The 15,921-nt window shown below is 40.5% G+C and overlaps 1 protein-coding gene across 1 annotated transcript in view; it reads left to right on the top strand.

Annotated features, from left to right (window-relative positions):
- igsf11 (immunoglobulin superfamily member 11) overlaps window positions 1-15,921 on the top strand; it is a 163,749-nt gene that overhangs the window by 135,862 nt on the left and 11,966 nt on the right. Inside the window, exon 2 of the mRNA XM_036562779.1 lies at window positions 3,527-3,690. Within this exon, the coding sequence (XP_036418672.1) occupies window positions 3,527-3,690 (164 nt within the window). The remainder of the gene's footprint in view (window positions 1-3,526; window positions 3,691-15,921) is intronic.

Below are 15,921 nucleotides of genomic sequence, written 5' to 3'. Positions count from 1 at the left end.
TAAAACTTGTCGTTTTTACATCCGCGAGCGTCTGTATTCTGCCACATCACAGAAGGTCAGTTGAATTTTCCTAAAAAAAACCCAAAAACAAATATCAGTACCAGTCTCTAAAGAGAGATTTGTTAGTTAAATAAAAAACAAATTTGTTGAAGTAACCCTAATTTGTTGGTTTCTAATGGCCATTTATTTACAAAAAAATACTTTTTACAAGTGTGATTTATTGTATTATAGTACAGTTTGACACATTTCAGTGTATTTCTGGCAATCACAGCTGCCAGTATTTCACAGTAAAGTGGCTGTATTTATACAAAAATGATGTAATATACTATTTTGTATACAGTATATCTCTGGCAACCATCACTGACAGTGTTTTACCATAAATTTCACGGAAAATATTGTTTTTTATACAGCAATACTGCATCTTTAACCCTTTAAATGGTCAGGGCCCAAAGTTTTATTACACACTTCTATAACCTAAGAATAGCTCAACCAGTTTGCATTGAAGTCCCTGTAGTTACTGAGTAATAAGCCTTAATATGTAATAAGCCTGGGATGTCATGGGCTTAATAGTAATACAATAAGAGGAAAAAAAGTCTTACTTATACAGTGAAAATCAGTACTTCAATCTACAGTAGAGTCTTTATTTTTATGGTATTTTACCATAAATAAACAAATGTCTTTTGGTGTAAAATATACAAGTTGTGATATTGAGATCATGATTTAATTATCTTGTGATCTCAAGATAACAAAAGTTTTTAAGTAGGTCATGATCTCAAGATAACAACTGTTTTGTAGTCTCGAGATAACAAAGATTACGAGATTACAAGACAGATGTTATCTTGATACATGACTTAGTTACAACTTTGTTATCTTGAGATCACAAGACAGTTATCTTGATCATGACTCAGTTAACAACTTTTATCTTGATATCACAAGATAATTAAATCGTGATCTCAAGATGCAGCTGCTATTTGACTGTTATTTAGTGTTAAGATGGTTCGGTACGTTACTGTTACAGTAATGCAACTAGTAGCCAGTAATTTGCAGTGAAATACATTACAGTGCAGTCAAAGCAGTGTAGCTTCATATAAGTTATGAATGACTATTTCACAGATAAATACATTTATCATTGACCACTATGCAATTCACAGGATTTACTCCAGGACAGTTGCTCATATTTTGGAATGCCTTGATTTCCTGGGAATAATGAATTTGGCAGGCAGTGCTACTGATATTTCCAAAGTGCTAAAACAGCACTAACAAAGGGAATTTTGCAGTCAGGAGCTGGAAGGACTCTCAAGCAATCTGGTACTGATACCACCCCAGCTGGTGATCTGAGGCCTGCTCTCGCGTGATTGGCTGGATGGATGTCACGTGACGCCGTTAACCAAGGCGGCCATTCGTCTTTTCCAATTAGCGGCGTGGTGCCTCTCGTTAAGGGCCTAATTCAGTCTAGCCGCCATCTGTATACCTGCTAACGAGGCGAATGGCTAACGACGTCTAAGCGCAGTGTTTCGGATCGTGATTTTATGTCAGCCTGACTGATGAGTTATGAACGTTGCTCTCGTAGAGTGTTGTTTGAATACATGTCCGGATGCGATTACCTTGACTGCACATGTGTCTTCTAAGAGGAAGGAACCCAATTGGAATGTAATGTGTTTAGCCGATGCAGAAATAGGCCGCGTTTGCGTCTCCCGTGCTGCGTTGATTGCGTTTCGCCTCATCATGCCAGCCTAGCAGGATGTTTATCATGCTGACGGTTAACAACCCTTCCCATCTGTGAGATGTACCTGTAATTATGGTGAAGCAGCCTAGACGAGATTAAAGGGGACTTTTAAAGGGGAAAGTCAGAATTGTTTACAATGGCGGTGATAGGAACCAGACGTCTGAAGGAAATGGTGACGAATGTGTCGCCTGACTTCTGTAAATCATTGTTTTAATGTAAGCTTTTGTTCTACAGCCGATTTTTAATCTATTCATGGTGGAGGAGGCCTTGCAGGGCGTTGTGAGGCAAAATAGTTCCCCAAAGAAAACTTATTTCCATCCAGAATCATTATTTTACCATCATCAATATTCCATATAAAAACTCAGTTTTAGATAGCAAATAAAATGTCTATATCTGTGTTGTAGACATTGTGACCCCTGGTTCCTATCATCACCACTGTAAAGACATCTGAATCAGTTTCCATGAAGCCTGTATTATTAAGCAGTTATATATATGATAACTCTTTTTACTTGTTAACAATGCTTTGTAAGCATATTTGTCAACTCGTATAATGCTTCATAAAGCTCTAATAATGAGCTATAATTAATTCTTTGGTGACTTACACACATGTAGTAACACAATTAATCGCTATTCATCGTAATTGTTATAAAACAATAATAAAATAATAACATTTATTATGGCAGAATCAGCTCCGAGAGCGTCCTGCCCTGCAAGGTCAACTAGCCATTTATGTACTCTGGTCATATTTGGTCATTGTAGGACAAACACATGTTACATTTCTTTATTAATAACAAAACTTGATTAATCATTTATTTATAACAAAAAAATAACATAAAACATCAGGAAGCAGGAAGCTCGCCAAACTGATTCAATAAATGATAAACAATATATGTCACATGTAAGATTCAAATGTGAATAACCTAAAATATGTTTCTTTGTACTTAAAGCACTCAGTGATGCTATTTTTAATGTTAATAATAATTTTATACCTGTTAACATGTATTATAGGCGCTTTGTAGTTATACACAGGTAATTATCTATTTAAAACGCGCTATAACATAGTTACACTTGTGTTATTATAGCCTGATGAAGTTTGTAAATATGCTTACAAAGCATTGTTACCAAGTCACAAAGAGTTATGAGCACTTTTAGGATGACTTATGAAGATGGGCTTCAGAGAAAGTGCAGGTAAACTTCATACCTATATTCATAAGTAGGTTTAAATGTGCTTATAACTATTTGTAACTTGGTAACAATGCTTTGTAAGCATAATTATGAACTCTCACTAGTCGTACGGCTGTAATAATGTACTATAATTACCTCTTTCATTACTTATAAACATGTTGTAACATTTCACCAAGCATTGTAATGCCTTTTAAATGGATAATGACTAGTACATTAGTATAAATCATCTATATAGGCTTTATAGAAAGTTTTATCTCAAGTTTATCTACAATTTTCTCATCAAAACAATTCCAGAACTTGAGAAATATTGTTGGAATTCCTTGACTTATTATTTATGAAGTTACCAAGCTCAGAGTTGCCTGTTAGCATGTTTATAGTGATGATGCTGTTCTCTATTGTACTGTCCACCAGCAAATGGTAGAAAGAAGAGTTGGATGGATTCATAGATGGAATGACAGCAGGGCTGAATGATAGCTGGATGGATGGTTGGGCAACTGGGCATAATTAGCATGGATGGGTGAATTAGCACAGCTCATTTCAGTGCTAGCTCCTGCTGTACGCAGCCATTGTTTGTTTACTCTTGTTATGTGATTAACTCTGGGTTTTCTCTTGCAGTGTGCGTTCGCTCACTGGAAGTGACCGTCAGCCAGAGCAGCGTCCAGGTCGCCAGGGGCCAGGCGGCCATCTTGCCCTGCACCTTCACCACCAGCGCAGCACTCAACAACCTCTACATCATCTGGATGGTCACACCACTGGCCAACGCTAACCAGCCAGAGCAGGTAAAGCACTGTCCCACATTTGTCCACTCATTGGCCACTTTGTAGGCTCCACCTACCTCATATGTTCACTGGATAGTGGTAAATCATTCAGCTGCAAGTGTTACAAAAGAGAATGCCCTCAAGTACCATTCAGTCCTGTTGGTCCAGGTCTTGACCAAGTACCAAAACCATACAACGGGAACCTTCAGTACTGGACTGATGACCAATTTAAACAGCATCAGTCCATTTTATGGCTATTAAAGGTTCTGCAGTGGAAGGTGGCCTTCATCTGTTGCTGCACATTTTATTAGCCCCCACAATTCATTACTGGTCAGTTTCTGACCCCAGGACAGCTGTTGAACATGAATTGGGTCATGGACCACCACCAGAAACTGAACCCTGATGAAGGGCTAGAGCAGTAGTTCTCAATCCTGGTCCTGATCCTGGAGCACATTTTAGAACTTCCTTTCTCCAAACACATCTGATGCAACTAATGAACTAATTAACAAGACCTTCTAGAGGTCGACTGGACATGTTGTAGCAAGGAAAACAACACAGAGTGCAGGACAATCGTACTCCAGACGCAAGATTGAGAACCACTGGACTAGAAGATGGCTAACAAACTGCATCAACAGATGGGTAACAGTCTCTAAGGGCATCTTCTGGTGCACAAAGTACTCAAAACTTTAGCACCAGAAAAGTGGACCTGTGTTTTTCCCAATGGTCATTGGTCCAGTACTGTCAGTTTTATGGTTTTTGGTACCTGCCCTGGTAACTACAGTGGTTGATATGTTGATCACTATTTTTTACAGTTATTGCTTTGAAAATAGCTCATTAAGGTGACATAAGCTGGTTAGGAAGCTGACGCTAACACTGTTAGCACAGCGTTTATGTTAGCCTCTACAGAAGAAGCTCATATTTTCATACGCAACGCAAAATAGAAGATTTGATTGATTCTACGTGTGATGCCGTATAATTGTTGACATTTTTGTGATGGTACAGTTTGTCATATCATGTCAGCCAATAAGTTAAGAAAACTACCATGCAAGGTAGCTAATCAGCCAAATTAGAGGAATCATTTAATCGTTAATCACAGTTCTAGCTGTCTCTAAAGCTGGCGGAAAATAAACTAGAACCAGAACCAAAACTGTAAGTTCCATCAGTTCCCTTGTTTTTTATGTGCACTGGAGCTACATGGGGTTTCTGATAAAGTGGCCTGCAAGTGTAGTTTAATGCCCAAAGTTCTGTAATGATATTTCCCATATTTACATTGGAGTAATGAAGAAATACATAGCCTAAGCTTTCTATTAAGGGACATTAGAGCCTAAAACTAACAATTGGTAAGCTGTTTGTTGCTATTTTCATGTTTTCGTTCATTGGTGTTCTCTCACTACAATACCCAGCATGCATTACACAAATACATTGCAGAATTATTGGGAGGCCCTACTGCATCCAGCAAATCCTGACTGCTAATCACTGATTTAGAGGCTAATAAACACATCTGTGGCGCTAGACTTGTAATATAGACGAACCTCAATGAAGTCTACCTTGTAGCGCATCATCAAAAGGGGAGTTTTCCAGTCTTTAAACTAGAAAATCTTGCTTCAGAGGCTACTGTGACACTCTGGACAAAGAAAGTAGGCATATTTCCAAGAGATGTCACAGTGGTTCACTTTGTTGTTTTGGCCAGAATGTCTCTTTAGCAATATTTAGCATTATGACATACATACTCATATTAAACACAAGGCCAAAAGTCATAGAACCAGCCCAGCCACACAATAGCCATGTTTACATGCAGCCTGATAATCTGTTAATAATCTGACTAATAGCTCAATTGGAATAGAATATGTCCATGTATACACTTTAATCCGAATAGTCTAGTCCGATTGAGGCCATTCGGAATACAGTTTCTATCCGAGTGAACGAGGTGGGTAATCCTGTAAATAATCCGTTAAATAGAAGAATAATATCCGTGTAAACGCCCGTATCTGATTACATGCCCTATCGGACAGTTTAAGTCTGTTCTGATCATGTTCGTCGCGTCATAGTGAGGGTTTATACCGTTCAACATGGCGGAGCAGAAACTGGTCTGCAGAGGAGACGAAGTTTATGCTCTGATCTTTAAAAGACGGCGGTGGGACGGACGTCCAGCTTATGTGTCTCAGAACACGACGTCTTCCTCTCGGCCTTCTTTAATAAGGACATGTGGAGGACGTTTTCCTGAGTCTGACATCATTTTAAAGCAATTAAAAACACAAGCACTGCTCACTGCTGCTCATCTCACTCTGACTGGACTCACATGATGCTGGTTGTCATGGTAACGTCTACTTACCACGGTGGTCCTCTACACATGCATGTAATTTTGGATCTGATTACTTGTAGTGAGCATGTAAACAGAGATTTTCATCAGATTGTTGATCAGAGTGAGAATAAACACCTCAGTCTTAATCTATTATCGGAATGTAATCAATCGGATTGGCGAAAATCTTTACATGTAAACACAACCAGTGAGAAAGGCTGTTAAATGTACTGGATTGTCTTGTACTAATAGATACTATTCTCCAATCACATCAAGGAGTAATGGCATAATGAGGGCATAACTGCCTTCCTCACTGGTTTTCACTCATTATTTAACACCATTAGCAGCTTGAGCCAGGTTTTCCATAAATACGTCCATGCTAGACAGCCTGCCAGCACAGCAAGACTCAGCATCTCAAATCACATCAAACCCTTCATTCAGCTGCATCACAGCCGTTTAATAATGAAGAGACCGTGTGACTGTCACATTCACCATCGTGGCTCTGGATAAACAAGAGAACCTCTTTTCTCGCTTCCCGAAAAGCACCCGGGAGGATATGTTTTATCCGGATTCAGTTATATAAAAAAAAAAAGCACCTACAAAGGTTTTGTTAGCATACGAAAGCTAAGTGCTAATCCTTTGGGTATACTGTATTTAGCTTCACCCCTCAGCTTCACGCTCATCAAAGTGTCTTCCTTGGTATGAAGGGCAGGTTTTGTGGTTTTGTCTGAATAATGATTTGACAGTTTTCTTTTCCAAACTTTTGTTAAAAGCACATATTGAAACTCTTCTTAGCCCAAAGATGGTTTAAATACCTGAACACTTTTACTTGAACTCTGCTACAGAACCATCATATGCTGTCATGAATTACCTGTAGAGATTTTGTTAAGTAGTTCACTGTGTGGCCAAAAGTATGTTGACACCAGAACCTCACATCTATATGAGCTTGTTGAACATCCCATTCCAAAACCATGGACATTAATATGGAGTTGCCCCCATTGCGTCAGGCACTGATGTTAGGCATGAAGGCCTGGCTCACTCAACGTTCCAGTTCATCCCAGAGGTGTTCAGGGGGGTTGAGGTCAGGGCTCTGTGCAGGCCACTGGAGTTCCTCCACACCAAACACATCAAGCCATGTCTTTATTTAGCGATCGCAGCGTTAACATTACCTTTCACTAGAACTAAGGGGTGCAAACCCTAAAAATACAGCCCCAGTTCATTATCCCTCCTCCACCAAATTTTACTGTTGGTAGGTTGTGTTGTTCTGGCATCCACCAAACCCAGATTCATCTGTCAGACTGCCAGAAAGTGATTCATCAATCCAGAGAACACGTTTTCACTGCTCCAGAGTCCGGTGGCAGTGTGCTTTACACTTCCACTTCCACACACTTCCAGCCGACGCTTGGCATTCCACATAGTGATCTTAGGCTTGTATGCAGCTGGTCAGCCTTAGAAACCCATTTCGTGAAGCTCCCGACGCACAGTTCTTGTCCTGATGTTGCTTCCAGAGGCAGTTTGGAATTCTGTAGTGTGTGGTTCAGTAGAGAATAGGTCATTTTTACTCGCTAGGTGGTGCAACTGTGTAGGTTTCCGTGGTCTACTGCTTCATGGCTGACCTCTTGCTGCTCCTAGATGCTTCCATTTCACAGTAATGGCACTTACAGTTGTCTAGGGCAGATCTAGCAAGGTGGAAATTTCAAGAACAGACTTGTGGCAAAGGTGGGATTCTATGACGGTGCCCTGTTTAAAGTCACTGAGCTCTTCAGTACGACCCATTCTACTGCCAGTGTTTGTCTATGGAGACTCTTATGAACATTGCCCTACAGCAATGTGTTACCAAACCTGAAGGATATGGGCTCTTAAGTTATTCCAAAACATTTGAACTTCCTGAATTGAGCATATTTAAATCATTATGAAAAGCTTGGTATTCCCATTTTTTCATGATCAGTATATAAAGACCACACATCTGCGCACAGACCCCTGAGTAATGGGCGGAACTTTGGCCATCAAACGTGCCACAAAGCAGGGTCAGTTTTTGATGGCTGTCCAGTGTCTCTCAGGCTGAGCGCAGGTTTTCTGCCCCTTTGATTTCTGAGCGATTTACTTTCATATGCGGCTGCAGGCGGGCCCGCATCACCTGCCCTCGTCGCTTTTAACCCCACCTAACCCACATACACGCTTGTACGTATAATACACAGATTCACTCAGTCGCTCACCTGCCTCCAACTCTTTTAACTTCAAGCGCATAACAATCTTCTGCACTAATTAACCCAGCGCGTTACAGGCAGAGCCGGAGCAGCTGTTCCTCTGGATCCACACGCAAAGCCATCATACACACACACAAACCCGCTTTAGACCCAAAGACGCTTAAACAGAGTAGCTCCCGAGGCTTTAGGGCTCATTTGTCTGCATTCTTAGTGTCCATTCTGAGCCAGTGTATCAGTGATAACACGCAGTATTCAGAAATCACTACTCCTAAAGGTTTTCCTTTTTTTCTATTTTTTTTCCTCTATTTTCTATGTTTTCAAATAGCAAACACCTGGGATACCACAGTGACGGCCCAGCATCACCTTAGCCTTACACATGGAATTTACCAGTGAATCACACTGTCTTGGCTTTCTCCCAAGCAGATTCATTAGTTGCCACCTGGGATACTTTTCCAACAACATTAAAGATTTTTATTTTTAAAAATATTCTTTTTAATTAGAGATTTTCTTGAATATACTCTTGTCTATAATCTTGTATATTCAGTATTGTGGAAAAAGTGAGACAACCTTTCATTTATTTCACTTCTAGTAAAAAACAGTCTTTAATTTTGGATAATTTGTACTGGTCAGTTCATCATGACATTTTGACACAGTGTAAATGGCAGCTGGAGTTTTCAAAAAAAAATGTAAACAAACAACATTAAAAAAATTTGTAGCATCATTTATAGTACTAATGTTATTGCAACTTTGACAACCTACTAATATATGTAAAAGGTTTGTCAAAGTTGCAATGGCCTCACAACAACTTAGCAACCACCTGGGATAGCACATCAGCGGCCTAGTAAAGTGGTTGCTTAAGTGTTGCTAGGCAATGCTGTGCTGCCCCAGGTGGTTGCTAAGGTGTTGCTAAGGCATGCTGTGCTGTCCCAGGTGGTTGCTATGAAGTTGATACGCCATGCTATGGTGCTCTAAGTGGTTGCTAAGGTGTTGCTAAGGCATGCTGTGCTGTCCCAGGTGGTTGCTATGAAGTTGATACGCCATGCTATGCTCTCCTATGTGGTTGTTAAAGTGTTACTAGGCCTTACTGTGGTGGTTCCGGTGGTTGCTACGGTGTTGTTAGGCCATGCTATGCTGTCCCAGGTGGTTGCTAAGGTGTTACTAGGCCTTATTGTGGTGGTCCAGGTGGATGCTAAGGTGTTGCTAGGCCATGATGTGCTGTCCCAGGTGGTTGCTAAGTTGTTGCTAGGCCATGCTATGCTCTCCTATGTGGTTGTTAAAGTGTTACTAGGCCTTACTGTGGTAGTCCAGGGGGTTGCTAAGGCATTGTTAGGCCATGCTGTGCTGTCCCAGGTGGTTGCTAAGGTGTTGCTAGGGCACTGCTATGGTATCCCAGGTGGTTGCTAATATGTATGTGTGTATATATACTAGTACATGTCGCTGTTGTCGAAACAAAATCTTGTATTTCCATTTTTGTCGTTTTTCAGTTTTTGACATAATTTGAAAATGCCTGTTGTTCTTTACATTGTGTGTAAATTTCATGATGAATGGGCCAAAAGAAACGACCCAAAACGACTTGGAAAAAATTCTGGTTCCATTGACTTACATTAAAAGTAAAGTATATTTTTTGCTTCTCCTCTGAAGTTACCATTTTGGAGATACAAGGTTTTGTTCCAACAGCAGCGATATATAAAATATTCTGAAGTTCATCATACAAGCTGTAGCAAACTGGTTCAGATTCACCTACACAGTACTCCAGGTTCAAATGACCTCAATGTCCAGCTAAGAAATAAGAACGGTCAGAGCCCTGCAGGTTGTAGTGTCCAAGCCAGTCCAGGGACCAAACAGTGTTTTTTCCCCCATACTATAGTTATTTTTCTCTGTAATTGATCTCAGAGAAGAAGGAAATGGATTTCCGTGTAGCATTTCAACAGCCCCCTCGGCTCTAATGATCTGACCGCTCTCTGATATGACCAGTGGAGTGAGCTGGACATCGATAGTCAACTGGTCATCTGTCACTTTGTTGTGGCCACATTCCTCCTCCTGTTACGGATTTGTGAGTCTTTTTTATGCTAACGTTACTGTAATCATAGTCAGTGTTTACACAGACGGCCAAATTGGATTTTGTATCACATTTCAGATACTCGTCTCTTATTTTCCAGTAAGTTGAAACAGTGAGAATCACAGCCAGTCTAACAGCAGCTTTCTGTCACAGTAAACACTGACAAAATCTTATGCTTACTCTGCTCACACTTAGAAAGTCACAGCTATGGCCAGTGATAACAAGAGCATGGTGTAGTTTTATATTAACTATTTGCAGAGAAATTGTGTGGAAAGTGAGGAATATAATCTTTTAGTCCATGAAATGTTTGTGTTTTAAGTGGAAGAGAAGATATTCTAGTTACTATTACTATTACAGTAACATATTTTTTTTTGGGGGGGGGCATAAATTTGTGGACAAATGCCATATATAAGCGTGTGCTTGGAGAAGATGTGTTATGCTTTGTTTTCTCCATTTCTGAATATGGACCATCTTGGTTCCACTTTGTTTGGATAGACCCCAATAGATTATACACATGTTCAGATTGTTAACAGACTACCTGGTGAAATCTCAACAGTGTTGGGGTTTGGTCCAGGGTAGAGTTCGGACCAGGTTAGAGTTAGGATTAGGTTTTTTGAGTTAAAGTAAAGGTTTAGGAGGGTTAGGGCAGGGGTGCCCAATCCTGATCCTGAAGATCTACCACCCTGCAGAGATTAGGTCCACTGCTAACACGCCTGATCCAGGTAATGAAGGACTTCGGGAGCATATACATATTGGATCTACAGGGTGGTAGGTCTCCAGAACCAGGACTGAGCACCGCTGGGTTAGGATTGGGGCCAGGGTTAGGGTTAGTAAAAGTATACAGACATTTAGTTGAATGCAAGGGAATCATCTACAGTGGACACTCCAAGTAACATGTTACCTTCTTGTTTTCCGCCATTGCTGCTGTCTAAACCAGTGGTTCTCAAACTGCTCCACAGGGCCCACCAGACGGTCTGCATTTTTGCTCCACTCCAACATGCAACCCGTATGGAGAGATCTGAAATGTGGACGTCCAAGGGACCGTGAAGAACAGTCTGAGAACCACTGCTCTAAACACTTAAGCAACTTTTCCACCTCATAGTGCCGGCTTGACTCAACTTGACTCTACTGGCTTTTTTAGTTTTCCATTAGGCCAGGGGTCGGCAACCCAAATGTTAAGAAGAGCTATTTTGTCCTATAAGCAAAAATCAAACTACTTTGGGAGCTACAATGTTTTGTGTCCATTTTACCATCTCTCTGGTCATTTTACCTTTGCTCTGCTTTAAGCTTTAGCTCAGCTACAGCGGCTTTTCTCGCATCTCCGGCAGGAAACATTTCCAAAAGCAGAATATTTTTTGTAAAATGTCTCTCAATGTTCGACTTTTTACAAAACTGACGTCAGCTTCTCAATCGCCAGAGAATTTTCCCGTTCCCCCTTAAATGTTGCAGCAGGCACCATTTAAGGTTTAACGAGAAAATTCGAACGAGAGGCTGGCGAGTGAGAAACTGACTTCAGCTTTGTGACTTTTCAGTGTTTGACAGTTTCTCGTTGCAGATTAAACGTATCAGGAAACCAGCTGGAGTGATTATAAATAAAATAAGTATGTCTGATCGTCTCCAAATTATCGATGTTCATCTTAAATCTCTCTCTTTGCCTTTTCATTATCTACTAGCTAGGCGAGATTGTTGTCTGTGTTGCTGTGGTGACCAGCAGTCTGCGCTGATCTTCAGGGTTAAAGGGTGAATTAGCAGTTCTACATTAACTCCAGAGTTTAAGACCATTTATTGTTAAACTGTGTTGAACGATCAGCAGAGCTTTATTTTACTGTAAAGGAGGATTATTTTATTTTTACCTACTAATCTGATTCTGCTGTGGAGTCACAACAGGGCAGTAAAAGAGCCACATGTTGGCGACCCCTGCATTAGCCAAACCTAGTACCTGGTACTATGTTCAGTATCACCTCCATCAAGGTTCCAAGGGAGCTGAGCCGAAACCAAAAGGTGACATGGAAAAACTGCAGGCCACTGATTGGCCAGAGAGAATTGTCACTATCACCCTAAACACATCAAGGCAGTTTCATGTGGTGTCGCTATGATGACCAGCTCCGTTGAGGGGGCGCAGTGGAAAATGAAGTAGCTGGTACCAAAAGCGAGTAGAGATGAGTAGAGTCGAGTCATGCAGTGGAAAAATGCTGTAAATAATCAACAAAAACATCACATCGGAATTTTATGAGTAATATTTTTATATTGTTTTATATTATGTAACCAAACAGACAGCGGGTGGACAAACAGTCATATACAGAAGGTTCAACACCCCTTTGAACAATGAGTTTGAAATAATTTGTGTATTTCCTAACACATCCTCAAACTTAAATTTCTTTTTTCTGCAAAATTTACTGCACAGTTTCTATTTATTTGCTGAGTTTAACATATAAAAAGTGAAATCTAAATTGTGCCATTACTTTTGCACATGCCACATTTTATGCTTTGTTTTTTGTCATCAAACAGACGGTAACTGTGGATTAAAATGTGCAGAAGTGCGTTCTCTGTAGAGGACGCATGCTTTAATTTTCATTTTGAAAATGAACAAAAACATGTCCTTTGAGCAGGGGCGCCAAAACTTTTGCACACGGCTGAAACTGCGACTCTGATCGGTGATATTTAGAACAGATGCACTAAAGACGCTAAACAAAGTGTCTCTAACCTGTGGATAAAGAACGTGAATGTAATAAATGATGTAATTATGTAATAAATATAGTTATGCTCGTAATGTAAACTGAACGTACAGCAAAACAGGCCATTATATATGACAGTAGATCTGATTATTAGGCTGTTCTGATTTTGCACCGATGTGGTCACTTTGCCCTCACCGATAACAGTCCAGGTCACTGGTTCCTCGCACCCAGTGTCCAGTGTGTGGTCAGAAACATCAGGCGGTGTGACCCGTCCTCTTTTATGTGCAGGCCACGCTGGCGATGGATTATGGTGGGTGATGGGGGTGGGTGGAGCCAACGTGGCAAAGGATGGCACAGCCCATGCCAAGATGCTTCTTAGGGATCGAAATCATCTGCACGAGGACGATGACCTCCTTTTCCTGTCATGACCGTGACCAGCATGCGCACACGATCACACATACAGGCCGGTTTATTTCTCAGTAGCATTAGCAACGGTAGCTTTATGAGTGAAAGAGGAGAAATCAGGAAGATGAGTGTGACTTTAAGACCATAGGCGCCTGAACAGTGGAGCGAGTGCAGCCCTACCTTTATTAAATTCATTTTTTTTAAATTAACTCACTGACTTTTTTGTGTGGTTAGTGTCTTTAGTGTTCATTTAGCAAGCTAGTTAGCAAAAATCAGGGGGTGCTGCAGCACCCTTCAGCACCCCCACCTCCCACATCCCTAATCTACGGCATTGGTCAGTGGTCAGTCTAGAAGGAAACCTTTTTGCCTCGGTCAGTGAAACATTTCAGATGCTATACTAGGCCTCATTATGCTGAAATGGCTAATGTGTAGCTAATAAATTTAGCTTTTCTTTAAACTAAAAATGTATTTCCAGTGCAAATAATTGTGAAAGCACAAATGTAACACAACAATAGCAAAGTTAAATGTCATTATAACAAGGTTATAACAAGGTTGTCAGTTAAATCATATTCTTTACTCTTATTTTGGTAGCGACAACCAGCAGCGATTGCAGTCGGCAGCAGAGCTGGCTGTTGTCTTGTTTATGTTAATGTAATGAGTTAGTTAGCAAACTAGTTAGATGACTAGCCAGCTAACTTTTCTCTTTGTTTAGTGTCTTTAGTATTCAGTTAGCTAGCTTGTTAGCTAGCTAGCTAATGTGTAGTTAGAATGAACCCCAGCTATCTATCATCTTGCTAATGTTTATCTAATGTGTTAGTTAGCAAACTAGCTAGATTACTAACCAGCTAACTTTTCTGTTTGTTTAGTGCCTTTAGTGTTCACTTAGCTTGCTAGTTAGCTAGCTAGCCTATGTGTAGCTAAAATTAACCCCAGCTATCTATCATCTTGCCAGTGTTCATCTAATGAGTTAGCTAGCCAGCAGAATACCTAACATATATGTAGTGTCTTTAGTGTTCATTTAGCTAGCTAGTTAGCTAACTAACAAGACTGGCCACCTAGCTAGCTCGATAGTGTGTAGATAAAATCAACCCTGTTTCATTTCTTAAACCGACTGCTGGTAAATCAGGTTAGGAGGCCTTTTTGCTTCAGTCACTGAAACATTTTAGATGCCGTGTGTTATTATGGCTAAATATGGCTAATGTGCAGCTAATCACTCTTGTTTTTCTTTGAGCCAAAAAAATAGACTTTCATTGTGAGTAACTGTGCAGAAATGGGCTTATCAACATTATAGTAAAGTTAAATTTATCATATATTCTTTATTTTGGTAGTTACTTCTGGCTTTTTAGGCATCTTGCAGTCATCAGGAAAGCAAAGTTAGCTGCCGTCTTGCTTTTGTTAATCTAACGAGTTAGCAAGCTAGCTAACCAGTGAGTTAGCTGGTTAGACCAGTTAGCTAGCTGGCTAATGCAGCCCCTACTGATAGTCAGGCTAGTATTGGTAAATGTTCATTATGACTACTGCACTGTAGAAGCTTCAGTGTTCCAGATGCTATAGTTTGCAATAGTCTTGCTAAAGTCTGTCTGTGGTGGGAAGTAAAGAAAGTGGAAATTGACCCCCCCCCCAGTTGTTTCTGTGCTCATCTCTCGTTCATTCACTCACTCTCCCAGTTCTCACACACACACACACACACACACATACACACACTGGGGGACTGCAGGGCTCACTGCTGTTCATCACAGCTGAAGAGCTGCCTATTCATCTGTGCATAAAAGGACAAAAGCAAAGCACTCTCAGGAAACCACCGCACCGCAACCTACACAGCTACACCACACAGCAGTGTGTGTGTGTGTGTGAACCACAGCACCGCAGTTAACATGTAGTTAAGCGACACTGCAGCGTGGGTATGTTTGTGTGTGTGTTAACCACGGAATCTCAACGGACGCGAAGTTAAACGACACTGCGGTGTGTGTGTGTGTGAGTGTGTGTGTGTGTGTGTGTGTGTGAGTGTGTGTGTGTGTGTGTGCACCTGCAGTTAAACAGCACTGCAGAGAGTGTGTAGGCATGTGTTTGTTTTTTGTATGTGCGCATGTGACTTCATTATGTGTGTGTTCGTTTAATCCATGACACAATTTATATGCCTTTAAATGACAGTCAAGGGCAGATTTAGTGATTCTGGGGCTCCAGGGGTCCAACTGGGGCCCACATTCTTAAAATGGTTTAGTTAAAAACTGCAGCCATGCTATCGTAAAAAAGTGAAATGGTCTTAAATCGAAATGGCCGATATATTTATTAATTCAGATTGTTATAGTAATACATTTAATATAAAACGAAAGGGCACATACACTATATGACCATAAGTATGTGGACACCCCTCTTAATTGTTGAATTCAGGTGTTTCAGCCACACCTGAGGCCTGCTTTAAAGTGCTGTAGGATGAATTTGCGCTTCAAAATGTTGAAAAAAAAAAACTGAATTTAGACTGTTTTTTTTTTGTTTTGTTTTTTTTGAGGTTTGTTTCCATATATGGACTTTTAAGTGTCGTTTATTTCCTAAAAAGCAAGGATATTTTGGTTTTTCTATGATTTGGGCCATTTGTTTTAAACAAGC

This window comes from Colossoma macropomum, unplaced genomic scaffold, assembly GCF_904425465.1.
Source record: "Colossoma macropomum unplaced genomic scaffold, Colossoma_macropomum, whole genome shotgun sequence".
NCBI lineage: Eukaryota > Metazoa > Chordata > Actinopteri > Characiformes > Serrasalmidae > Colossoma > Colossoma macropomum.
This window is presented reverse-complemented; position numbering and strand designations above follow the sequence as displayed.